At 44.7% G+C, this 26,753-nt stretch overlaps 4 protein-coding genes across 10 annotated transcripts in view; 2 read left to right on the top strand and 2 right to left on the bottom strand.

The window, feature by feature from the left end:
* The window catches only part of sema5ba (sema domain, seven thrombospondin repeats (type 1 and type 1-like), transmembrane domain (TM) and short cytoplasmic domain, (semaphorin) 5Ba), a 42,290-nt gene extending 38,519 nt beyond the window's left edge, over window positions 1–3,771 (bottom strand). For 4 of the 5 annotated variants that reach the window (XM_061287313.1, XM_061287315.1, XM_061287316.1 and 1 more), the window contains exon 1: window positions 3,612–3,771. The gene's annotated coding sequence lies outside the window, so the exon portion shown is untranslated. The remainder of the gene's footprint in view (window positions 1–3,611) is intronic. The other variant, XM_061287314.1, reaches the window with a different exon arrangement.
* Window positions 3,772–4,597: 826 nt separating this feature from the next.
* On the top strand, window positions 4,598–22,504 carry pdia5 (protein disulfide isomerase family A, member 5). Its single transcript, XM_061287852.1, has 17 exons — window positions 4,598–4,713; window positions 8,989–9,115; window positions 9,698–9,785; window positions 12,429–12,512; window positions 12,597–12,642; window positions 12,714–12,806; window positions 12,997–13,057; window positions 13,273–13,340; window positions 14,013–14,104; window positions 15,277–15,348; window positions 15,843–15,979; window positions 17,283–17,353; window positions 17,448–17,611; window positions 17,860–17,990; window positions 18,647–18,717; window positions 20,925–21,059; window positions 21,199–22,504. Exons 1-17 carry the CDS (start codon window positions 4,615–4,617, stop codon window positions 21,277–21,279), a joined length of 1,620 nt encoding a protein of 539 aa, XP_061143836.1. The 5' UTR covers window positions 4,598–4,614; the 3' UTR covers window positions 21,280–22,504.
* sec22a (SEC22 homolog A, vesicle trafficking protein) lies at window positions 21,483–25,733 on the top strand. 3 transcript variants are annotated; one of them, XM_061287857.1, is made up of 6 exons: window positions 21,483–21,624; window positions 23,601–23,811; window positions 23,972–24,135; window positions 24,272–24,451; window positions 24,529–24,713; window positions 24,779–25,733. In XM_061287857.1, the coding sequence occupies exons 2-6, from the start codon at window positions 23,630–23,632 to the stop codon at window positions 24,977–24,979; spliced, it is 912 nt and encodes a 303-aa protein (XP_061143841.1). In that variant the 5' UTR covers window positions 21,483–21,624; window positions 23,601–23,629; the 3' UTR covers window positions 24,980–25,733. The 3 variants fall into 3 exon arrangements, with proteins under 3 accessions (XP_061143841.1, XP_061143842.1, XP_061143840.1); XM_061287858.1 differs by lacking the exon at window positions 21,483–21,624 and adding an exon at window positions 22,780–22,938 and having other exon boundaries at window positions 24,272–24,437; XM_061287856.1 differs by lacking the exon at window positions 21,483–21,624 and adding an exon at window positions 22,780–22,938.
* Window positions 25,663–26,753, bottom strand: part of adcy5 (adenylate cyclase 5) — a 13,566-nt gene continuing 12,475 nt past the window's right edge. The window contains exon 22 of the mRNA XM_061287851.1: window positions 25,663–26,497. Within this exon, the coding sequence (XP_061143835.1) occupies window positions 26,366–26,497 (132 nt within the window). The 3' untranslated portion in view covers window positions 25,663–26,365. The remainder of the gene's footprint in view (window positions 26,498–26,753) is intronic.

Genomic DNA, 26,753 nt, shown 5'->3' with positions numbered 1-26,753 from the left:
TGAACGAAAGAATAACAAAAACTCGAAGTGTTTTCGCAAACATCCAAGACGGCCGATTTGAAGTCGTCCATGGACTCGACAAACCCGCATGTCTTTAATGCGCTTGCTACCATGCGTTGAATGAACTGCTTTGCTTCCTAAAGCTTCTGGAAGCAGCAGCCATGCATCTCCACACACACACATACACACACACACACACACCCTTCAATGGGAACAGTGTTCCTGGCCCCACAATGGCCACCTCGGTCGGGCACTTTCTCCTCCGCCTCCTTTCTTCGCACCAGGGAAGCCGGAGAAAAGGCACATGCCTTCACGTCCACAAAGATACACAAATGCACACACACACACACACAAGACATATGCATGCACACACAAACACTCAAAATACACACAATCAAGAATACCGTCACGCATGCACACACACACAGATCCAGACACACACAGTAACAAGTTGTGAATAGCCCCACTTCTCAAAGTCAGGCATTTATTGTGCTATAGGTTAACCACAAAGTTATCCTTCCACCAGTGAAACTGGACCGGTTCTTTGTTGGCAAACAGTAGACGCTAATGGAGAGCTAATTAGCATGATTAGGATTGTTCGCCCAGATTAGGTTGCGGCGGCCGTGTCTGGTTTCACGCCGCACTGAGGTTGAGTGTCGTGGCGGGTGCAGAGAGAGAGAGCCAAGGCCACGCCGGGCAACAATGCGAGAAGGGGGCTCGGAGGGGGTCTCCACTCAGACACACATGTGGGAATTATTCATTTCCAACATGGTGGATCAGACTACGTCCTGCTGATGTGTCTTGTTAGCGCCGCAGTGCTAGCCGTTAACGCTGCGTGGGTCATTTATATCCCAGTATTGGCTTTCAATGCCGTTCTGGAAGAAGTATCCACACCAGCACGACCCTCATTTCAGTCAGCTTCACTCAGTTTATGGATGTGGTGTCACACAGCAAGAACGCTGTTCATTTTTAAAGCGGAATTCTTGGGGGTGCTCGGGGTGAAGCTCAAGTATGCTCGGAGCAGGAACCCAATTGAATTTTACATCTTCGACTGCTGCCAGGTGTTTAAAGTTGAGGTCGCTGTCTTGACTGTGGAGTGAGAACCCTATTGATTTTACATTTCACGACCAGATATTTAAATATCAAACAATGTTACCATACAAGGAGCAAGAACCTCATAGATTCAGCCGTATCGATTTCCTGTTAGTTCTTTGAACTTTGGATAGCGACACCGGAAATTAGAAACTTGTTGGTTTTTTACATCTTTCGTGTCAAGTTCCACGATAGCAGCAAAAAAATCCAATTCTATGGCGTTAAAACTCGGCTACCTTTCAGCAACGCATGCAGGTGGACAATAATTACATGACATATTCTTTATCCTCTGCAGAGAACAACTCATATTAGTGCCGTATTGAAGAGCTGAGAAGAGCTGAGACCATCTCCATGTACAGTATTTTCATATGTCTGTCTTATACTACCCCCAGGTGGACAAGGCGAGGACACTGGAAATAACCACGAGAATTAATTTGAATCAATTTGCTCACGAGAATTTATTTGAATTGTATAAGCAATTTGAATTGGTTGAGTGACATCATCGCGATTAAGTGCCCATTCAAACTGCAAAAAGAGGAGACGTCTTTGCCTCTGTGTGGCATTCATTAAAATGAGTCAGGACGGAAAGCGCAATAAGGCGATCCGGTTGTCCCGACATCAAACTTTCATATCGGCCCAGACGACAACAACCCGGCGACCCCGCGCCCCAGACGAGTTTAAATATGCCTCATTGCAAATTTGATGAACGGCAAGAGTCTTGGTTTGAAAAAAAAATCAATAATGAATGCTGACATCAGACGCCACGGTGGTATGGACCCTCTGGGCGACGGCAACAAAAGAAGCCCGAACAAAGGCGGTGTGGAGAAAGTGGAGTTTGTCCGGTTGACCCTCCTACCCCTCCAAAAAGCCACTCACTGAACCCCCCCTAAAAAAAAAAAAAAACACCACAAGGAGCTGTCGACCCCTCATAAATTCACCGGGCATGAAAAGCTGCTTTCCATCTAAAAAGATCGACCCGGGATACTCTGACTGGCGACAAAAACAACGCTAATCCGCCGTAAGACAAGCGGGTTAGCGCTGGAACAAAAACAATCCTCTGAGACTTTACACGTGTGGATAATAGGGATCCGAATAGATAGCACAACAGCTAGCAATTTATTTATTTATTTTGCACATTGTGCCACTTACTATTATTACTGCTTTACTTCCTAGTCACATCTGCCAATATTCAATTTATTATTATATAATAACGATATCATTAATGTATAGTCATTGTGCTGCTAATAAGTTAGCCACGCTGGTGTTTTTCATACTAAATAGAATATTGACAACTGTTCTTCCATTCACGTCTACATAATATCGTACATTATTTTGTGTATATACTACACTGTGTTACTGAGTTAGCATTGCTCGTGTATTTTTATTTTTAATCTAATACACAACACTGCTGACTATTCTTGCTGCTGTCTACTACATATACATAAGAAAGGGTGTTTAATATTGGTAGATCCGATACATAATCATGTCCATTTTGGATCATAAAACAAATTCACCCCATCAAACAAAGTAATATGAATAAAAATAATAAGATGACTATCTCCGAGGCTGCACTCGAGAGCTATTTGAGCGTTAATGAATAATAAAGGCCTCTTCATTAAAGGCGCTCAAGCAGCCTCAATTAAACAGCAAATGAGTGTTCATTTAAAAAATATATAGACATGCTAATGCGCTGAAGTCTCCCCCGTGCTAAAACATTTCAAAATTGTCGCCATCTTGACATTGAAAGACTCCACAAGACAGCAATCAAGAGTAGCAGTGACCTTTTTTTGTTTTTGTCAACCTGCTCTGCAGCAGCACAGCTCACCTGGCCGCTCAACACTGCCCCCTATCGCTTTCCATCCGCCCATGTCAGCCACTCGAACACTTCCAAGAACTATTTTCCTTTGTTTGACAGGTCAAGAGCAAGACAACCCCATTTAGAAATGAAATTAAGGCTACCTAATTAGCTTTCTAACCGAGAATCATTCATGGCAAACAGTGCTGCTTTCAACACACACGTAGTAACAACGATTTGGGTTAAAATATGCATTTCTGCTTCCAGTCAAACTACATTTCTTGAATAAAATTAATGCGGAATAATGAGATGTTAGAGGGGGAATAAGTCGTGTAAAAAATGACTACCAATGCCGCTTCCAATTTGAGATAAAAACATTCCATATTTACAAACAAAAAATGCCGCAAACAGCCCCCTGGCACGCAATTTTGCAACGGTTTGCGAGTGTTGTTCAGCAGCCTTTTAAAAGCCTTTTCTTTGCTAAGTTTTGGGGTGTCCACTCGAGTGAGGGCAGCTGCCACCCACAAAAAACCCTCTGATGGCGGGATGCAACGTGAGCGGAAAGTCAAAAGTGGAGCTGCAAACAGGTCTCATGTGCAAGAAGCATAATTCATTTTAAAAAAGTCTCGCAAGTTAGAAAAACGAGAAGAACCCGGCTTCAACATGACAAAGTGCCGCTGGCCCCCAAAGTGCAAGCAGGTAGAGACAAAGATCCACTGGTTACCTTCTCAGATGTTCCTCAATGTCCAAAAATGATAATAATGACGCAAACAATTTGGATGGTGGTTGTGGGTCCAGAGGAGCGATGAGTTCCAGATTCCGTGTGCGCCTTGAGCGTTCCTCTCTCGGCGACCTGCAGCGGAAGACTGCGCCGAACTCCTCCGCGAGCTCCGGACCAAACCACCTCAGAGAGGACGGTGGGGGCCAATTTGCGATGCGCGCGCGTGTGTCGGAGCGTTGCGCGTGCACGAAGCAGCGAACGAAAGGCGCGCCGAGTGCACGCGCACACCTGAGAGGATCATGACCTCGTGGGAATTTTGACGTCATGCTGTTGGACGTCATTGGCGAGTTTCTCTTGGATCGTAGCAACAAAAAAAGTCGTTCTGAGAACTTAAAAAAACTTAAATTATAAACTAGATTGTATACGAGTCTATTGTTTTTCATATGCTGTACCTGTAGGTGTGTGTGCATCCCATTATACACTGATTATACAAATAATATTTGACTGTAATTGGACTCATGTTTTTAATCTTGTTTTGAAAATATATTTACATTTTTAAAATACATTTCTGGTGCACAAACTCCCAAGAGCTTCATTTCAGGTGTCTACAACCAAGATATTTAATTACCTATTAATAACGTGGTAATATCCCAGTAAATGACAGCGTGCTATTATTAGGTGAGTGCTTACAGTCAAATAGAATCATTTATTTCAAATAGAATCATTTATTTCCTCCGCTTGCTCCTAATCAGACCAAACAGGAGGAAGATGAGTTGATCGAGACGTAATTAAAAGTGATTCACTGTCTCGTTAATTTGCTTATTACTTTCTGTGAGGCCCACTCTGTGTATAATTGCCTTTCAATGTGCTTGCAAAACAAACGCGTCTCTTCCATCTCCTAGTAACGGCGAGAGGATGGCAGGTGCGCCGAGTTGTTTGATAGACTACACTTCCCAGCAGGCCTTGCGCGCCACCTCCGGAAAAAGCCGCCGAGAAAAGGCTGCGCATGCGCGACCAGACGTGGCAACGCAGCGGCATCATGGCCTCACGGAACCGCTTCGGGAGTCTGAGGAGTCCGGGGAAAATGCTCGGCTTGCTGCTCCTGGTAAGCCCCGATGACCTTTTTAAAATGTTGTACTTCAGAAATGACAACTTTATTTGGTGGTTCTTTTGCTGTGGTCCTCGTGATTTTATGGCAGATTGTGTTAAGGAATCTAGTGAAGCTAGCCTGTCAGTGGAGAGGAAGCCAGTTTAAGTTGACAAACTGGACCCAACTTAGTGACCGCATTTAACGTGCTTGTGACGGGTGTGTGGCGTCAGTAGAACCGCAACAATAAGCGGCAATTTGTGTGTTACTTACGCCACAAGCTGACGTGTGCTTGGCGGTCGCCCCATCTTAATAAACGAGCTCGCTGGGAGGTCATTACAACATACCTACAATGATACTTTGGACAATTCTTTTACCTTTTGTCATTGTATTTCTTCAGGCGGGAAAAGGAGAACCTCATTTTGGATCTGCTAGGGACTATATATTTAAGATGGAATCGAAGGATCATAAGAAGAATTTACCAAGGGTGTCTAAAAGGAAGGAAGGAAGGAAGGATATAAGAAGATCATTAAGATTGGTGAGGGAATGAAGTAATTAAGGTAAGCAAGGAAGAAAGAAAGGAAGGAAGGAAGGAAAGCAAGCAAGGAAGGAAAGATGAAGGTGGGGAAAGAAGAGATGTTCAGAAGAAACTTGCCAGGGATGGAGGAATGGACAGAGAAATGAAGGAAGATGTGAGGTATGGAAAGTTTGGTGGGAAGAAAATGAAAGATACGACTTCAAGCATTTACTGTGCAACCAAGGCGCCATAACAATAAATTAGTTTGCCGTCATTAAAGATGATATGAAAACCCATAATGCAATGAAGGCTGGCACCATCCTGTTCCTGCTTTGCTACCTTTTGTTGTGTCGCCTTCTGCAAACAAAGGCAAGGTTTAGTGTGTGTTGATGTCCAAACTTGTGACATAACGGCTGACTTTGTACTCACACTTACACACTCATCAAGTGTTATGGTGCAAAGAAGTTTTAGGGCCACGTTAGAAAGGAAAATGGATTATATTACAGGGATAAAGTTGTGTTCTTATGAGGAAAAAGTCATTTAAGGCTTGGGGTCGTAATAGTGCATTATTAAAGTCATATTTTTTAGAGAAGATGTAAAATTATGAGATTGTAGTCATTTTTTAGAGAAAGACAGTAGGAGGGCCTTTTTTTTTTAAATTAAAAAGTCGCAACCATTAGTCGCAATTTACAGCAATTCAAGTTTATTTGTGAAAATAAGTCAATGTTACAGGAAGCAACATTTTATTACGAAAAATACTACTGAATTAAAATAAGTAGATTTTTTTTAAAAAGTAAAATTTTGAGATAGAACTTCTCACTGAGCAGCAAACATTAGCGAGGGTTTGCGTTGATTTTTCGTGAGGGTTCGTTCAAGGTGGCAAACAATCCCACAGGCGTTCGCCGGACATTCGCCCACAGTTTTAATAGTCGTCAACATTTTGCAACCATATAGGAACCCGCACTAAATACTAACACCCGAGATACGGGCTTAAGAAATTGCGCAGAGATTGAAGGTGAAGCAGAAGCAAACCGGCAACACTCATTATTCAGAGAAGGCTGAAGGCTTTTAACAAATTCCTCCGCGATTCCTTCTGATGCACTGTTTCTTCCACCGAGCGTCTGCCTTTGATTAAGCACATTTGTCACAACAGATGGAGGAAGCGATGATGCTGCGGGGCAGAGGCGCAGCACCTGCTGCCTGCTCGCTCGCTCTATCGTCCCATGACGTGTGCTCCTACCTGCCAGGCGCATGCATCACTGTAGGGGTGCGAGCGCTTTTCTTATCTTTTTTTTTTGGAACATTCAGCTCGTGAAGCCACGTGAAATTTGGTAGGTTCGGCGCTCATGAGTAGGCCTACAAAAAAAAAAATCGTAGCTTAGAAGACGCATGATGTTTGCCAGTTTGCTTCCAATGTTTTGAAAATTCAACCCCTGAGGCCTATGAGCAATTTAAAATACTAAAAATGTCTCGGAAAGCCATTTTATTCTCAATTTGGCTGTTTCCAGATTTCCTTCAGGGGGGAAATTCTGTTCCATCACCTACCGCCAAATTTGGGTTTTCTTCCTGATTTCTTTTTTCCATCAAGCATTTGATTGAACGCATTTGTATAGCCATTTGTACTGATATTGATTTATCTCCAAGCCTTTTGCTGAAGCATTTAAAAGAAAAGGAAAAAGAGCAAACATTTCGCTTTTCAGTATTTGCTGTTGTGATGATTGATAATCTGCTTTTTTTTCTTTGCGCAGCTCGTGTTTGTCATGCTGCCGTAGTCTGTGTAGAGCGCGCCTCACTCCATCATCACGCAAATGTTTGTGTTTACTTGCACGCACCGTATCGAGCGCGCCCGCCCGCCGCCGCCGCCGCGCATCCGCCTGACGGTTTGATAGCAACGTGCGGCAGTGTGTAGATGCTGTAAGACCAACACTATACACAATCCCATTCCACTGATGTCTCTTGCACGGCGCGACTTCGCCGTTGCGTGCAGTCAAGGGTTTTACGAGTGTTTGCTTGTACTATGCTTTAAACATCAAACGCAACTATCAAGTTCATGATCCAGCGGATGCCACTCGAGCTTGATGTTTAGATAGAAATACAAAGTAAGTCCAAGTCCTAAAAGCACTCAATTTCATGTCCTGGAAGAAATGGGTCATGCCAATACCGCCTCGAGATGTTTGGTCGCGTGTCCTCTGATGCCCTCAGATTTACAGATAAGCCACACTTGCCGTTTTATTTGAAAGAAAAGTTTATTGGGAATGGCATTAAATGTTCCAAATCATTTTGATTTATTTATGTATTTATTTACTTTGTCAAAGTCAAAGCCAGCTTTATTGTCAATCCCTTCATATGTCAAGACACATAAAGAAACCGAAATTCCGTTTCCTCCATCCCACGGTGACGAGACACAGTACATGATAAACATACAATTAGACGACACAAAATAAAAACAAGAAGGCACAAACAATAAATAATAAATAAATAAAATGAGTGATGAATAAATAATAAACAAATGTTATGTATTATTCATTTATTTATTTTTTTAAAAAATTTAAGCTCGAAGCCAAAGGTCAGTAACGCGTCAGGAAGTCATTTGAGCGCACAGACAAAAGTGACGTCACAAAAAAGAAAAGGCAAGTCCAGCAATAACAACATCCTTTAATATTGAGTTTTAAAGTGTGCAGACAGCGAATAAAGTGACAACAAGAGTCAATAACACCTGCTGCTATTTAATTTAAAAGACAACAAAAAAAAAGCAATAACAACAAACGACAGTAGCAATAACACCTTTTTGGCGACTCCTTTTCGTAAGTGCCTCTCCGAGTAAACAGTACCGCTTCCTGTTGATCTGGTCAATAAGCTCCTCTGAATACGCCGTAAATCAGCAAGGTCGCTCATACAAAAGACAAAATGAGCGCGACGGCTCCGAGCGAAAACTCTCATCAAGTCTGGCTCGCCATTTGCCATCAAAAGCACTTCCCGGCATACATAAAGAGCAACCCGGCCAATTAGAGTGCACACTGTGGTTACCTTTGCTGCCTCCGCTTCTCATCTTTGATTAAATTGTCTCTGCGTGCTGCCGTTCTCACGCTGGCCATTTGCTGGAATAACTTGTCTGAAGTCCCAAGAAGCTCAAAGATGCACTTAAGACTTTTAACGACATCTTTTAGCGTCATTGGCTCTCAGCGGATTACATTGCATTTTTTTTATAGTTTCAGAATACCTAATCAAAAATATGATCATTTTTGTATTATTTATTTCGTATTAATTGACTGTTTTCACTGTCTTTGTTGTTATTTTATGTTTACATATCATATATATTTGCTAGGTACTAGTTGTAATATTGACAATGAACAAAATGGACAAGAATCCAATTGATTTATACTTAATTTGAAAAGAAAAATGTATTGTCTATGACTGATGTGTTTTTTTGCCAACATCATCATCTTGCACAATGTGATGTCAGAGATTAAAAAAAAGATTTGGAAAAATCCTTTTCTGTGGACAAGACAAGGCCCGAGATATGTGGAGGAGGAAAAATGCAATTGCCTCAATGACGTCGGATTAGATGCTGCCGAGATCAGCACCTTTCTTCCTGCTGACGGCGCTCTCCACGCGCTCCACAAATCACCACCACGCTAATATTGTTATTTATCACGGAGGTGGCTAACAGGATACGTATTGATTTGAGAAAGCCGACGGATCATCATCCCCCGCGGACATTTGTCCTGAGTATGACGCACCATTTTGAATCATTTCCCCTTGTTTCACATCACTAGGTGTTTCTCACATCGGTGCTGGATGCAGTCAAGGTGTCTCCCCTCATAGAGAAGGTCAGCGACCACAAAGACTTGAAGAAACTTCTCAGGACTCGAACCAACGTTCTGGTGCTCTACACCAAGACAGGTACAGAGACTTAATTATTGTCCAAGCCTATAGAGGAATTTTAAAAAAAGAAACCCTTAGCCCGATACCTCTCTTTAGACACTATTCCCACCAGAAGTGGATAGCATTGTTTCCTACTGAATCAAAGCACAGAAGTGATTTGAAAGGTGAGCTGTCCCAAGGTGCTGGCTAACATCAATACTTTGGACCGAGAAAAATATCAATTCCACCACGTAGTGTGTCATCGTTCCTTATTGTATTGCTACTCATAGTGTGAAATGTTGACTTTGTCCAACGGTGGCTTTTAATATGATTGAATCTCATTTCTGCCAATGTCAGGTTTTTTTTCGCCTTGTCGAGCACGGTACCACTCATTGTAGTAAACCGATCCCCCTCCCTTCGTCCCCATCTTCAGTCTGGTCCTCACCATTGTATAATTGTCGAAAGCTGATGTAACACGACTCCCATCTGGTGAAAGACAGGAGCGCCGAAACCCCTCAACCCAAAGCCGGCGCTGTCTTTCTTCTCCCTCGGTAACCCAATGCTTCCTTTTTGGAATGGGAGCATCTCCTCAGAGGTTTCTTCTTCTTGTCTGGCCCACAGCTACATCCAGCGACGCTTACTTGAAGCTGCTGTCTGACGTGGCCCAGACGGTCAAGGGTCAAGCTACCGTCGCCTGGGTCAACTGTGGGTATGTACTAATCCTACCAGGTGTTTCCTGGTTCAAATTGAGGCACGGTGACACATTTGCAAGCCGTTTGAAGGGCGGGGCGTGTTCTCCTGCCTGTCGGAATGTTTCCACCGCTGCCATCCATCTGCACCATCTACTAAGCACGCGTTGACAGGCGTTTTATAAATGACTCGATCGCCTCGCACCTGACAACTTAGCGTGAACATCTGCAGCTTCCTGCCAGAGTTTGTCTCTTTCGCTGTCAGCCGAGACAAACCTCAGAGGACGCCTCATCCAGGGGACAGCTTTTGTCGAGAGTTAGCGGTTTCCGTTCAGAACGTTTGGCTTTGAAGATAAAAGTCTCGTTTGGAGAGTTGTTTGAGACGAGACGGTGAACGATTGGCTGCTCGTTGAAGTGAATCGTTTCCACTGGATTTACACAGCAGCTCCCAGCGTCCACTTCAGATTGGATCCACTATTTCTATCTTTGCGAACTTTTTTTACTTTGTGTTGCAAGCAAGTTGTCACTTTGCAGTTGACATTTGTTTTTTTTTTTTTGCGTGTTTGTGTTTTAAGACTAATGAAAGGTGGCCTTGGCGTTGACAGGATGAGTCGATCAGGGGGCGCCTTACTTTTCCTATACCAAGTTCCGTTTATTTAAATTTTTTATTGCCCTTAAATGTCATCCGCCAATCCAAGCCTGATATCTTCAAAATGGCGATAAACGACTGTATTTTCCTGATTTCATATCATCCATTTCCAATGGGCTCATTGAAGGTACGAGAGGGTTTCAGTTTAGACGGACGAGGCCTTCAAAAGTTGTCAAGCTTAAGGCTCCATTTACTCTGCATCAGTTGATCCATTTTTATGAAAAGCGGCACTGCGAAGCAAACTTGAGTCTGCGCTGTGCCCTCTGCCAAGTCGTAAACTCCAGCGATATGGCTGTAGTTGTTATTTCTGGCTGCAAAATCGGGCAGTCGCTTTTTTTTTTTTGCCATCCTACTTCTTTTCTTCAATCCATCTTCTTGTCTTTGAGGGGGATGTCGGCTGTCTCTCCAGCCCACGCGTGTTTACATTGACACATGTAAGACGCCACCGAGGCGGCGCCGTCGAGAAATTGTCTTCCGTACACCCGCCGTAATCTGACTTTGACGTGTTGTTCTTTTCGCCTTTTCCTGGTTTTATTTTATGCCCCCCCCCCCCCCCCCCCTCACCGTCACCTGTCAAGCTATCATCCGCAGAGCGGAAAAACAAAGAGTGTATCATCAAACGGGAAAGTGCCTGGAAGGAAGCGACGTTCCTTTGAATCCCAGCTCCCTCAGTCATTTTTGACTCTGCGTAGGCGGCTGTGGTATTTTCTTCAGCGATTCCAGCAGAGCCTGGCTCACATCGCCCTCCTCAGAGGACGCTAAAAGGAGCCGGGTCCGTCGCAGTGCCACCCGCGGTTGTGTGGCCAAACACTGCGGCGTCTGGCATACGCGCCCGCCGTGGCAAATGGAGTGGCTCCAAACGGTAGCTCGGGGAGGCTCTGAGCTCACGGCTAACAGACGGGGCGAGAGTAAAAGAGGCGACGGAGAATGACGGCGTGACAAAAGTCAGCCGTGCCAACCACGCCATACTGGCAGCAGATGAGCAGGAACTTGCTCGGCGGCCAAGTGGCATCCATGAATGATATCATTCTGGAAGCGAAAGTCACTTCCAAGAGGATTGTGCGCTGAAAGATGCTTGGTTATTCATGATAACGGACGGCCAACAAAATACTGGAGAGAAAATTTTCAAATAATATATCATGTCATGTAATATCATATAAATAAAAAAGAAAATACTGAAAATAGTCAGGGGAGAAATCAGAGAAGACCGCATGTGTCAATCAGACAATTTTGGATCTCCCATTTAAATGAAAATGTCTGCTATCCGCAAATGAGCACACCTGCTCCTAATGCGTCGGGCCGCCACGCCGTCCTCGCTTACACGAGCTGCCCCGTTGTTTGTCACCGCGCGTGTGTCCTGTCGCATTATTGAGGAAGCCGTGCACTGTGTGGGTGGCGGAGCTGCGTATTTATTTTCTCGACCAAAATAAACCACTTAATTGCTTCACGGTGCGCACGGCAACCCACCAGCCCACTTCATGAGGTGCGCCTAATGTAACCCAGCGACAAAATCTCCATTAAAAACAGCCGCCTTCATGCAAATGAGAAGGCTCACTAAATGACAGACGGGTAGAAATTTCAATTTGATTTTTTTTTTTTTTTACGACATGAAGCATTTTGGCCTGACTTTGGCCTGCTTCCATTATCTTAGCATCATAAATTACAATCACGCCTCTAATTTAACAGGCGCCTCTGTCGGCAGCGACTGATGAAAACAAGTGTGCGCGGCGGATCACCATGTTGTTTTTTCTCCTACCGCACATTGACCAAACAATTACCCTGCAGAAACGCATTCAAAAAGTGCAATTAATGAACATCGATGGCGGTCACGGCACAAATGCAATCGCTAAATCTGTTCTACCGTTTTCGTATACCCCAACACAAGTCTTTCTAGGGAATAGGCCCAATTGCGTGAGTAAAATGGCTGCCAATGGTCTGACTTCTCAACCTGGAGGAGATCCAAGCGTCGCATTGGCCAGCGTGTGAGTGTTTTTTTAATGGGCTTCTCCCTCAGAGACTCGGAGGGCCGTAAGCTGTGCAAGAAAGTCAAAGCTGACCCTGGCTCCAAAAGCGCCTCTGCTGAGCTGCTGCATTATAAGTGAGTCCTTCTGAAACGCTGTAATTGCTCCTCTCATAACTTTGCCCGGCATGATTGTTCACTCCTCTTGTGTGTTATTAACAGAGATGGAACTTTCCACACGCAATACGACAGGCCCATCACCTTCAAGGTAAGCGCTGAGCACTCGGCGGCAGCATCTAACTTTCCTTCTGTCTTCAAAGTATCTCGTTTATCTTTCAGTCCATGGTGGCTTTCCTAAAGGACCCCTCGGGGCCGCCGCTATGGGAGGAAAACCCGGAAGCCAAAGACATCGTCCACGTAGAAACAGAAAAAGTACGTTCGGGGAGCATTTTGAAGAAACCTTCATGATTTTACGGGATACGGCAATTCAGTGAAGGCAGCTCATGTCTGGAAGCTCGCTGACAACATGGCGGCCGCTGCGCGATGAAAGAGCTCTGGGAGACATTTTGACAAACGTGATGGTTTGATTATGTGCTCTCACACACTTTGGGCCCATTTGCAGGACTTTCGGAAGCTTCTGAAGAAAGAGGACAGGCCGCTCCTCATCATGTTCTACGCACCTTGTGAGTGTTTGCTCAAAAACCTTGGCAACATCAAATACTTTTCTGTACCAAATTGCTTTGTTATTATGAACTAGGACATTTGATTTTGGAATCATTTTAGCTGTGTTCAGAAGTCCTTCAAACGCTGGAGAGATTTTCTCCCAATTGCTCAAGTGTTTCTGAGGTAAATAAGCCTCACTGTGCGATCCCACTCAACTCTCCTTGCCCTTTTCCAGGGTGTGGCGTGTGTAAGAGGATGCAACCCATCTTTCAGCAAGCCGCCACCGAGACAAAGGGCCGTTACGTAAGTCTTCTCCTCGCTCTCTAATCATTGAATCCATTTCTCTTATGCTGATTTTACGGCTCTCGTGCATATGTTTCGGTCTCTTCACCTGGATCTACAGTCTGATGTTGCTATTTTGGTCTTCTCTGTGTGTTTGAAGCATTTCCATAGTAAGTGCACTCTCCGGCTGCAAATATGCATTGTTAAAAACGAAAGATTGCGCCTCTGTTGAAAAATGTGATTTTTCCATCCCGGCTTTGATGCCAGGACATTGCCATCCATAAGCCATGTTTCTTCTTTGATTGCGGAGACGGGGGGGAAATGACAACGTTTCAAAAGCACTAAGCCGTTGAGGCGAGGAAGAAAATAGCTCACCTTTCTGCAACAAGCTGCGCATTGTCCTCTTTGAGTTCCGAAGCCTTTGCGTTAATGACGCTGCTTTTTACCTGCGGTGGAAATGAGCGACAATAGCAGAAGATATCCGTTTTGTAGGACACGCGTGAAATAGCTGTGTTGTGTTGCAGCGATGCGTGGTTGTCAAAAAAACAACAGTATTGGAAAATTTGGTTTGATTCTCATTCAAAGTGGACAGTTTTGCTATCCAAAGTTCGCTCTAATGAATTTTGCTCCAATTAACCAATCAGAGGACAGATTAATGATGAAATGACTTTTTGGTTTTCTTTTCTCTCTAAGGTTCTGGCTGGTATGAACGTGCACCCGTCCGAATTTGATGGCCTGAAACAGGAATACAGCATCAAAGGCTACCCGACCTTCTGCTACTTTGAGTGAGTGCTCCTGCCTTCCTGATTTTGTGGCGGCAGACGTGTCAAGTCCAGTTATGTCTCCCTAAAAAAAAAAAGGGCCTCTTGTCCGGAGTCTACTGTGTTCAGTCGTCTCGCTCCGGCTTGAAGGACCCTAAGTGTACCCGAGCGGTGGATTCATTGAGGCTGACAGGTGTTGCTTGCTCCAAAAGTGTTTTTTTATCTTCTCCCAGATTTCAACACCAACGTGACCTTGCTTCTTTTGTTCTTGATTGGAATGACTTGAAGGAGGCAATTTGCCATAACTTTAAACAAACTTGGAGGCGTTGAGACTTTATCCAGACTTAGTGGAGCCCACGATTGAGTCTAGACTGAGGACACCAAGACACTTTACGGAGGCGGTACCAGATTGAGAATAAAACCGCGAGCGAACGAGAGTACAATCTTCATGACATAATTACCGGGCAATTTTACACCTCTACAATAAATTCCTCGTCGATAACGTCACTCAAAAGTTGTTCGGCCTTTTCACAAAACATCATAACGAAGCATCTGCTGCTACACCATAATTGTATTTGCTCTCCCCTCCACCGCCACTAGGGGCGCCATGAGCCAGATTCATATGTTGACTGAGTTTGTGAGCAGCGTGCAAGCGCTTAATTATCCCTATTCCCACATTAAACAGCCCCATTCCAGCCTGGCCTTTTAATTAGATGAGGACTGATTAAGTGCCTGCGGGCTTAGCTAGCTTGCGTGCATTGTGTGTTTGTCGACACACGCGCTCACAGTGAGCGTGGGAGCACATTAACGCCAGTGCCGTGCCAGCTAATGACCATGCCAGCCCAGTGGCTGCAGTTTAAAGAGCATCTCGCTGATAAAATAGCAGCTGATCACTTTTGGGCTAAAGTGCCTTCATCGGTTGTGGAGTTATCGCAGCGCTGCAGCTGCTACGAAAACGAGCGTTGGAGACTCGTTCAATTTGCTCACCTTCTTTTATGATGCGCAACGCCGGAGCTCTTTCAGGTTGACACGAAAGGAATAGCTGACCTAGACAATATTTACTAATTCTCACCACGTTACCGAGACCAGACCAAAGCTCGTCGAGACAAAGACGAAACTTTGAAAAGTTGCGACTGAGGTCGGAGACCAAACCCTCATTGGGAAATCTGAATTGTCAAGTTTTGCGTGTTATTCAGGAAAGGCAAGTTCCTCTACCACTACGAGAACTACGGCGCCACAGCCAAGGACATCGCAGAATGGATGAAGAAGTGAGTACTTGGACCTCCACAATTGACATCTTTCAGAAACATCTGGAGTTGATGTGTGACACAATAGTCATTGTATGTGAAATATGCTTGTGTGGTATATATCATTGATTTTTTTTTTACACGTGACGTGTGTGCGATTGCACAGCGAGCATTGAAGGTCACAAGCCCGAGCATCGCTATGAGCTGAATTATATTGAAGACATCAGGTTGCGCTTATAACGAGACTATCTGGACGTTACTTGCATGCGAGAGAGCGAGCAGAGAAAATAATTGTGCGTGTGCACGGAGGGACATGTGTTTATGTTCATGTCCTTGTGTTATTGGCAGAGCACAAGTGTGATGTCATCCAGGCGGGTTTTTTTTCAGACAGGGCGTGTGTGTCATGCATGCGTTTGTGTATCACGCTTTTTTCGTTACGGCCTGGACATCTGTGTCTGATTTCCACACTCGCACACAATTTTCATTTTGATCTATTTTTTTCTTTTCCTCTCCAGCCCTCAGCCAGCACTGCCAAAGACTCCTGAGGTGTCCTGGCATGAGACCGATTCGTCCGTCTTCCACCTGACGGATGAATCCTTCCATGGCTTTATGGAGGAACATCCTGCTGTCATGGTCATGTTTTACGCCCCCTGTAGGTATTACGCAACATTACAGGCTCACCGCCAGCCACCGCAAATGATCCACATGCATGTTACGCCACTCTTTTGTTTATTACTACATATACAGGAATCCATTGTCTTTATAACACACACCAAAGCACACGCGCCCGCAGCTCTTCCGGCTGCACTCTAGCAAATGTGTGGCTGTCATCGGTGTAGATTAATAGTTCTCCTCCCACCCGCCATCATCTTACATTTTTCTGTCCACCTCTCAGCACAAACAATCCAGCTGGGCCAACGAGGCCATCGCTCTGCACATTACCGCAAGCAACTTTATCTTCAGCCCCGTGGCTCCAAAAAGCAAAGTTTGACACTCAACTCTTTTGATGCTTCATGCTCCAAGAGATTTTTTTTTTTTTAAACATTAGACAGCTTAAGATCATCCCGCCACTCACATTTTCACATCAGGAAGATATTAAGGTTTTTTTAACTCCTTGTTTGCAACAACCAAAATTGCTAAGGTCAAACAAGATGGTGCAATCAACTTTCGAAACCAAATTTTCCTTTGTAATCATTTAATTTTAAAAACATTTACCATCCTAAACTCAGCGATTAAATAACATGTCACAAAAGTATAAAAACGGAGTTCCCTAGCTGAAAAGTGATCTCATGTAAAACACAAAATCAAAACACAAATAGAACTTTTCAGACTGAGATAACCACGCCGCGCCTGTGTGAGCGAGCACCCTATCGATTTTGAACCCCGTCCAATGCGGCGCGCTAGTCGAGGAGCCGGAAGTGCTCTTTGGCCACAATTTGCATGATCGCACGCCCGGTCGCCTCGTCCCTCGGTTGATTTATAGCCTGCAACAAGGCTGAAGAAAGGAAACCGCTCAACTGTTTTGACAAGGGCAATTTAGCACCTTTGGTACCAATTCAGTTCCACGTAGCAGCTGCGGAGGGTGGCGCCTTCAAACGCCCATACATCTTCACCAGCGATGCCGTGCGCAACAAATATTGTGTGTGTTTGCCGGGCTCATGCGCTATTAAATGCCTCTGATCCAGCTCCGGTGTTTTTTGCTGACATTTACTGAAAGGAACTCGCGTTCTGTTCTGCCGGCTTTATTCATTAAGAAAGGTTTCGCCCACGCACATTCACAACCACATTACATTGGGTGGCCTTTATATACACTTGTATTGTACCTAATCTCGGTACATGTACTCATTCTGTCTATAAACTATGTGCAATGTCTATATGTGTGCAGGACACACTTTTTCCTGCTCTGATTATTGTGTGAGTGAGACATGCAGTTGAAATGTTGTGTGCATCTTTAGGGTGTGGCCACTGCAAAAAGATTAAACCAGATTATGAAGAAGCGGCCCAAATACTCAACAAAGATCCAACAGTAAGTTTTGATGGAGTAATGTGGTTCCGATTAGTTCCTCCTCTCCCTGTTTTTCTTCTGTCTCTAATTTCTGCCTTGAAATGTGCCTTGGCAGGGTCCAGGCGTTTTGGCGGCGGTGGACGCCACCATCCACAAGGCTGTGGGGGATCGCTTTAAAATTTCCGGCTTTCCCACCCTGAAGTACTTTGAGAAAGGACAGGAGATGTACACGCTGCCGCACATACGCAGCAAAGACAAGATCATCGACTTTATGCACAAGTGAGAAGCTCTTTTTTTTTTTTTTTTTGAGAGGGGCCAGTATGACCTCACTCACACATGCATATTTGAAGTCTGCTGCTGATACATTCATTGTCTGCCTTTGGTAGTAAATCAGTGGAAATGTGCATCCTGTAGGGGAAAGTCATGGGTGGAGAAGTAGGAAATGTACAGGAAGTTTGTCATCAGTCATATTTTTTGGCTTCATTAATAAGGCAAAATATATAAGATCGTACTTTATGACCCTCCAGCCCACAGGCCCCACCACCACCGGAACAGTCCTGGGAGGACAAGCCCTCTAGCGTCCTCCATCTTGGCTCGGAGGACTTCCGAGAGGCCCTGAAGAAGAAGAAACACAGTCTGGTCATGTTCTACGCACCATGTAAGACTCACACTCTCCCTAACTGGTCATCGGACTTTTAAAATGACACATGCTAGACCGTCGTTGTTGAAGTGTGAAGCCTCCTCTGGGATCGGCTGGGATCATTTCCTGGGTTTTAACCAGCTAACATACGTAAGTCCTAGCCACTTGCCAAAATCTCCTCATCGTGCGGCATTAGGACTCCACCTAAACCGCAGGGAGACAGAAAATATCCAAGTGTGGGGAAATAGAGAAAACACAGTACCACCTGTTTTAAAGACGTACTTATGAACTTGGAAATGTGTAATATTGCTTTACGAGCATGAAAATGAGTCATTATGTCAGTGTGCTGGCTTTGTGGAACATGAAGAGAGAAAAAAAAAGGCAGCTGAAAACACATAAATCTTCGAAAGTCTTGCCTCATTTTTCAAGTAACAAAAAAACAACAAAACCTCCAAATTCTCTCCGTGTTTTGTGTTGATGTGATACTCTAGTAAAATGTTGCCCGTGAACGGAGTCCAAGTGACTGTTTATTTATAGCGTCCATAAAAAGACGGACTGTGTTGTTACACGGCGGTGAATCCGCTCTAAGGCCACGTAAACTCGGTCGCCGCGTGCCGTTGACGGATGCGTGTTGTGGACCGCCGTGACACTTTTGCTGCCGTCCTCTTTGGCAGGGTGTCCGCACTGTAAAAACGCCGTCCCTCACTTCACCGCCGCCGCCGAACTCTTCAAAGAAGACCGCAAGGTGAGTGCACGCTCATGTGCTTCACCTTCACAAGTGCCAAAATATAAAAAAAACGCAATTTCTTTCAAAAAAGGAATCACATATGCAAAGTAAAAAAAAACATTGCAGCCTTTATGGATGTTTAACTCACAAAAAAATGGCTGCATTGGGACTTGGAAGATTGCACACAACAAATCTGCCGCACACTCACCCTCTTGTATTTTCCTTTTTAAAAACTGAGGTAAGTTCAAAAGTTGAGCAAGCGCTCTTGCATCACGACTAATATTTCTGTCCGCAAGGAATGCCACGAAGCCAATGGAATTGCGCCCTCGCAGGCAGTCGCGGGAGGACACCTTCATCCTCCATCATCGCATAATAGCTCCTGACTCACACGTTTGCGAGCGCGTCGCGCTCGCATCAAGAGGCGCGCGTGACCTTTTTCGGGGGCCGCTCGTTTCTCATTTGCTCCGAATTGCTTTTAAATCGTTGTCAGATGGCGTCTTAGTCAGGCTCTTTTCTGAGGCAACGCGCCTCGCTCAACGCGCAACACAACACGCTTGCGAGGCTCGTGTCGTTGTTGTCACTCTTGCGGCTTGTGAGATCACTCGTGGCATAAACATCTTCTCCCGTCGGCCAAGCGGAGACGCCCTGGACCTCCGAAAACTATTGCGTACAAATAAACAGAATGGAAGAAATACTGGAGCAAATCTGGATAACATTGAACAACATGCATACTGTCCAAAGTTGCCCCCCCCCCCCCCCCACACACACACACATACAAAACTTACATTAAAACAGTAACTTGGAAGTGGATAGATAGCTTCTTGTGCCGCAATGACAGCACAAGAATTCAATGTCCTCCGAGGACAATATGTCTCCACTAGTACTGCCTCCCTCCTGTCACACTTAATGCACTGGACTCTAACGTATTGACTTGTTGTTAGAACCCCCCCCCTCCTCGGAACACCCTCCCCGCTAATCAATGATGACCTCACCCGGTTGCACCAGAATTTACATCGGACGCTCGCTGAGCTGAGGTCCGGGATAATTATGCAGCATGCTGACGCGGCGGATTTTGTGCGAGGTGTATTTCTGAGCGTGACAGGAAGTAGCGCATCGCTGTCACGATCAATGGCGGGGCGGATCAATAAGATGATTGACAGCGTACTGGTGAAGAAGCAGGAGTCGTATGACTTCATTTGGCGCTGTCGCTATCTGGGATTGATCGCTTGTAAGTCCCTCAACAAACAAAAGTAGTCGGACGTCACGCCCGGCCGGCTTCTTCATCAGGCTTTTGTTTTTGCCGTATTAGACGAATGTGTAATTACACACCCACTGCTGTAGGTGGCAGTGGCGCTGTACTTTTCAGGAAAATGAACCCACTTTAATTTGTTTGTGTTGTAGAGACAAATTATGCTACTTATAGTCCCAGCGGAGAGTTAACTGTGTTGACGTTAACATTTTACGCTCACCTGCTGCCATTTTGGCAAAGCTTAAGGATTTCCACTCGTCAGCACACGGCCAGCTAAAGCGTCGAGGACATTTTCCACTCCTCAGCACATCTTTGGCATCCCCCCGGTCGTTGGCGTGACCGCGCGATATGCGCCACTCAGCACTCCGGGAGAGCGCCATGACATTTTGGCCGTCCCAAAAAAATGAGGCCGGGCGCGACTCGACATTTACGCCTCATCGGCCCCCGCTCGGCTCTAATCGACGTTACGGCCTCCCCAGAATCGACCTCCGTTCACATGAGGAAGGGTCTAGCAAGCTGGACCTTTTGAAAGACCGTTTTATGGTCATTGTATATCCTTTCTGTACATTTTTACGGCGTTGAGCTATCGTCTAAGTGTCTCCAAAGCACACATAGCACCAACATCTGCACCCAAACGATAAAAGAAGGCCATAAAGGAGGCAAAGTGATAGCTACTTTTGTGCCAATCTATACCTTAAAGGTTGTCTGTAGAAGAAGAAGCTTTAATGTCGAATTTAATTACACCTTGCAGTTTCATTTTTACTCCCTTGCCGCCTTCAATTGATACTGTCGCGCACTGCTGTCGATCAAACGGCAATTTGCCACGGCCATTAATCAGCTGGCCACTTCTCCTATCAAGAATAAATCATAAAAAAAACCTTGTCAGGACTGCACACTGTCATAATAGGTGGCACTTGAGTTTTGCTAATTGAAAAGTAAAAAGCAATCAATAATCCATCCATCCGATGCTTGTCAGATCGCATACGCGGCGGTGGACTGCACCAAGGGTTCAAACCACGAGCTGTGCAAGCAGGAGGGAGTGGAGGGCTACCCAACCTTCAACCACTACAACTACGCCAAATTTGTGGACAAGTACCACGGAGATCGCGGGGTGAGTTTTGAAACTTTCTGTCCACTTCAAACTTTTCTGGAACCAATTTGCTCGCTAATCAATTGTTATTGATGTTCTAAAACGATACGGTAAATACATCAAGATGAAATAAGCTTGTAGGATCTCCTCCTCGTTCTAGGAAGCGGGCTTCATCGGCTTCATGCGCAGCCTGCGAGGCCGCGATCAGGAAAAAGTCCTGAAAAAGAGAGAGGAGCTCTGATGAGCCTCCAAGGGCCCCATGGACGCCACAACCCCCCCTTCAAGGGGCCCCCCATCAGCACTGGAGACACAGGAGACAAAAATGACCTCACATATTTTGAATACCACGCTGATCACTTTTTTTTTTTTCTTTTTGGGGAAGGACAGACTAAACTCGCCTGGACACTGTGACTGATTATGTGTGACAAGCTACATGCTAATCTATGCAATCCCCATGATGGCGGTCCGGGTGTCTCGGCAGACATCCCCTGCAAAACCGTCCACCACCTTGTCTCTGGCTGCTCCATCAACATGCTACGCCACGGTTAGCGTAGAAGCGTGGCGTGACATCAATCCAGGCCAAAGGGTGAGTTTTTCCTCTTCATATGTTGGCCTTAAAAGACAGCAGAGGCCCGGTGCCTTTTGCTCGCTTTTCTTCTGCAGCAAAGCCAAATATGGGCGTCACGCGATACTATTTTTAGTTTTTTATACATTTTTTGTCCACTCAGTTCCAAGTATTGGATAATCAAATATCTGTTTTTCTTTTCCTTTCAAATGGCAGCAACTTGTTGGTAAAAGAAAATGTGGCAGTGTGACAAAGAATTGAGACTGTCACCCTCCATATTTCGATATTTTGTGTACTCATTTAATTTCAGTTTTTCAAATTTTTCAAGTGACATTTATAGGGGCGGGGACTAATGATGGTATCTGGTGATTTTGCAAATAAACAGAAAACACGCGACAAAAAAATGGGGTTGTCGGATGCGGCAAGAAATGTTTCTGAATTTTCAAGATAAAGAGGGGTGACAAAGAAATGAGACTGGGTCTTCCTCCATATTTTGCAATTTGCAAATGTTCTGAGCTGTTTTGTAGCACAACTTTTCGTGTTCAAATCATTTCAGTTCTGGCGTGGTAAATTTAAGGTTCTCAGGGATCGCAATTAAAGGGAGCAGCGCGCTTGTCGTTTTTCTTAGTTTTTGTTTGCCAAATAACAACAAAGGAAGAAATAATACGGCTCGTCCAATGTGGTTTTGTTACTGGATCATTCCAAGCAGGAACGTGTGGTGAGATCATTTCAGTTTGTTGGGAGAATAGGAAAGAAAGAGTGTCCCTCTTATCCCAAAGTGTGTGTCTGTGTGCGTATAACTCTTATGCCAAGAAGTCATTGTTGCCTTTGTTCAATCAGCTGTACACTATCACCCCCTACTGTGCAAATACTAATAAATAAAACCATACTTTTTCCTAAATGCCTTTACTTTATTGACGTCAGATTAAAAAAAGAAACAAACGGATTCTTTCTTTGAAGAGCTGAGGCACTATAAATAAAAAGGATATATATATTTTACATACAAATGTGGTTGTCCACAAAAAGTTGGATTTTGCCATTTTACCAATCCCTTACGTTAATGTGCAAATGCAATGGAAAATTATTGCATCTTGATGAGTAACCGTTTTTGTTGTTGTTTCTGAACATTATATACACTTAAAAACAAAACACACCAGCGTGTTTGCCATGACGCTGCTGCGAGTCGATATTTTCCCACAATGCATCGCGGTTCAGCCACGTAAACGTAGCACGTCAAACAAGCTTCTTCAGCCACGTTTGGACTTGTCACTTATCCGTCCATTGATATTCTTCAGACGTCTCAAACATACCCGCAATGCCACTTCATTTCTTCAGGTACCAAAACCAAGTGTAATTATTTTTTTTAAATCGCTTTCTCACCCCATTCGTAAGCTTGGGTTCTTTAGCATTTCCTTAGCATGCTAACTTTAGCCGCACGGAAGCGTTGGACCAGCTGCTTGTATAGCGTTGTAGCTTAGCAGCAGCGTTTCTTAATTAAAGATGACGTTTTAACCTTTAAACCCATCTTTTAACAAGTCTTCCTGAAATGTGAGTGTCCATTGTGTTTTCAATGTATGTCACAAAATGGACCCTGCGGAGCCACAGGATTAACTAGTGATTTGTACGTATTTTTCGCGACTTAGTTGTGTGTTTAATTTAGAACAATATTTATGATAGTTTAATGGTCGTACATGTTAAAGTTGAGGCGTTTGTGGTGTCACTCCTAAGAGGAGCTGTCCATGGTCGTGACGTCACGCCCATGGAACCTATTTGAGTTGCTCTTTTTTGCCCCGGGAAGAAGGCTAACGTCGTGTAAATGATGTTCCTGCCTGCTAGAATTTTTTTTTTTAACTAACTACAAAAATAAAATGATCATTTAGGTCTTTATTTGCAGTCCTAATATGTATTGTAAATCTTATGCTAGTGTTTCATTTATTATTAGCCTATAGTAGCCTGTGTCTTCGTGAAAGTATTTCTCCTCGTCTCCTTGCTCTTAGGACGCACGAAATAGGATCGTCTTGCTGAGATGTCGGGCGTGCTGTTTGCCTCGGTGGTGCGTGTGGACGACGGCCTGCCGCTGTCTGCATCCACCGACTACGGGCAGGATCAAGAGCTGCACGAGACCAGGAAGCACCTGAAGGTGCTTTCCAAGAAGTTGCAGCACTTTCCTGACAGATGCACCTTCAAGAGCGGATCCTATAACGTCAGGTACGCGCTGGAACTTTAAAGATGAAGTGTGTTTGCCAACTAAGCAAACCAGATAGTTCTGCTGTCAGACGTTTTTATGTTGAACTCAGCATTATTGTCAATTGTGAAATGTTTTTGGATATGTTTTAATCAGAACTTTGTGTGTGGTGTGTGTGTGTAGCTTCACGAGTGCTCTGGGTGTGTGTTACATGATGGTGTGTTTGTCAAGTTACCCAAGCGTGCTAGCCTTCTGCTTCTTGGAAGAACTCCAGAAGGAATTCATTGTCACCTACGACAGCAAACGCATCGGAGCAGCCATCAGGCCGTACTCCTTCATAGAATTTGGTGACCGCCTATCCTTCATCATCTTGTTTTTGTGTGCGTGTCTGTCCTTGCATGTTTTGTGCAGCTGTTTGTGATGTGTTTTATAAGTCATTTGTGTGTGTCTCACAATGTGTCATTGTGGCGGCGGGGTGTTCAGACGTGGTGATCCAGAGGACGAAGCATCGCTACAACAGCCCTCGCTCCCTCTCCACCAAGATCAACATGGCCGACATGCAGACGGAGATCAAGCTGCGTCCCCCTTACCAGTTGACCCTGGATGACCTTCACGCCATCAATGGCTTCTCTTCGCGCTCCTCCGCCAAGTACAAGGGCATCGGTACCTTGCGTGCCAGTCGGGAGTAATGGATCGGCACCGATGCGTTTTTGAGTCTCTTTAATGTCGTCGTCCTGCAGCTCCCACACAGACGTTGGAGCCTTTGACGCTTCCCGGCGCCGTTTCATGCGTCCTCAGCGTATTGTGCGGCGGACTCAACTTGCTGCGAGGCGTCCACGCCATCGAGAGCGTCCTTCAGAACGAGGACGAGGACTTGAGCTACGTTATCGCCTTCTTCCTGGGCACCGCTGCCTGCCTCTACCAGGTTGGCTCTTCTACAAATAGGCTAATATGCTAGCGGGCTAACGTGTATGTTCCCCTGTGTCTCAGTGCTTCCTGTTTGCGTACTTCTCGGTGTGGAGGAACGTGAAATCGTTTCTGGCTCTGGGGCTGGTGTGCGTGTGCAACATGTACCTGTTCCAGCTCAGGAACCTATGGCAGATTTTGTTCCACGTGGCCGTCGCCTCCTGCATGACGCTCCAAACGCACCTCAGGCAGCCGCTGGGCAAGGCGCCTGACTACAACGTCTGAGCAGATCCTCAACGCCAGAGGTCAGTGACTACCAAAATGCAATACGAGAGCAATGATGTCCGACAAGCTGAACACAACTCGCGGGACTATATATTCACGACAAATGCAACTCAAGTGTCATCATCCTGTGACTCTGAACGCACCACCGGCACTATAACGACCCTGAATGCAGCATGAGAGCAAACAAGGACACAACACCTGACATCGTCCAATGACCTTGAACGCAGCCTGAGAGACACTGGCCAGTTTTTCAAAACCAAAAATGACTTGAAAATTGATTTCTCTTCCGAATTGGTAGTTAGTGGGGGTTTTCTAGCTATGCAATGCTGCCTAACACACTTATTTCTCACTTTTAAATGTTTATTTATTTATGGACTTACTTAACCTTTTTTTTTATTATCTTTGGGGTCACGGGGAGAGGTAAATGGAGCATCCAATTTGAGCTCACAAAAGCCTTTTATCAGCATTGTTAGTGTGATGTCATCAGGTGCAGGTGTACCTTATGTTGTGGCTGCTGGATGTATGTAAAGAGACATTGCTTAAATGGTAAGAGGTGTTCCAATAACCAAAATAAACCACACTTTAGTTTTAATTGTGGAGGTTCAAACTTCAAAATGCTTATCAGGCCACCAATTGGTGGAATGTGTTGCCACCTGCTGGCGAAAGAGTGAACAGTCCTCAACTGAGACTTGGCTCTTTTATTATTACTTTCGTCAGCCATTCATGAAAAGAACAATAAAACATCTCCTTTATACTTTGTGTCATATAAAGTCACATCAATAGCATCCGGACTGGTGTATTTCCCTGATTTTACTCAATTCTGCTCTGTACGAAAAATACTCCAAAAGAACGTTGAAATGATCTAAAAATCATTGGGTTGTATTCAAAACATAAGAATGTAACAGAACCAGCTGTAGTGAGGAATACTTTTAGTGTAAAGTGATTAAGTTCAAAGGCCTCAATTTGACATTCACTGGGTCAGACCATCGTGCGGGGGTGCACCATCTATTTGTCAGACTGTCACATTGCAAATGTTAAATTTATCTAAAGAAATGACAAATACACTGTTTTGTACAAAATATAGGATTTGGCATTCCAAAGTCAAAATAGAAAATGTCCAAAGTTATAAAAGCGTCTGTTGCTGACATCTTTTTTTTTTTTTTTTTTTGCTTCCAAGTGGATAAGAAACAGGAAGCGGCCGCTCACGTTCAGGAGCTCAGAAGAGGTCGGACTTTGTCTCGTTCAAAATGTCAGCGAGCTATGATAGGTTTCTTTGGTCTCAACGTCTTCTCTCTGTCCTTGGGTTTTGGGGAGGGGGGACTTCCTGTCAGTCCAGCAGGACCTCTTCTAGCATGCCCTCTTCAAGGTCCGGGAAAAATAAGTGCGTTAACTGCTGCGGGAAGGTCCGCTGTTGAGGAAGTAGGTCATCATGTCGCCTTTGCCCTTAACCGTTACCACCCCTCGGTATTCCAGGGAGTAATTGTAAGAGTTCAGAACCTGGTACAAATCGGCTGTCACCTGAGAGAACAACAGAGTAGGCAAGATTTGAAAATGAAACGTTCACATGACGCCGTCATAACAAAAAAGGGTTTCAATGTGATGCGGTCGATATTCAGATCGTAAAAGACTTTCAAACATTGTGCCTGAATGCATAAAAACAAGTGTAAATAGTTCTGAGTGTGATGTAGTCATGTGTTCCGTCCAAAAAATGTATTTAGGTTGTAAGAAAACAAAACACACGGAGAACTTTTGTAACGATTGGGCTCGAACGGTT

This window comes from Syngnathus typhle, linkage group LG9 (assembly GCF_033458585.1).
Source record: "Syngnathus typhle isolate RoL2023-S1 ecotype Sweden linkage group LG9, RoL_Styp_1.0, whole genome shotgun sequence".
Taxonomy (NCBI): domain Eukaryota; kingdom Metazoa; phylum Chordata; class Actinopteri; order Syngnathiformes; family Syngnathidae; genus Syngnathus; species Syngnathus typhle.
This window is presented reverse-complemented; position numbering and strand designations above follow the sequence as displayed.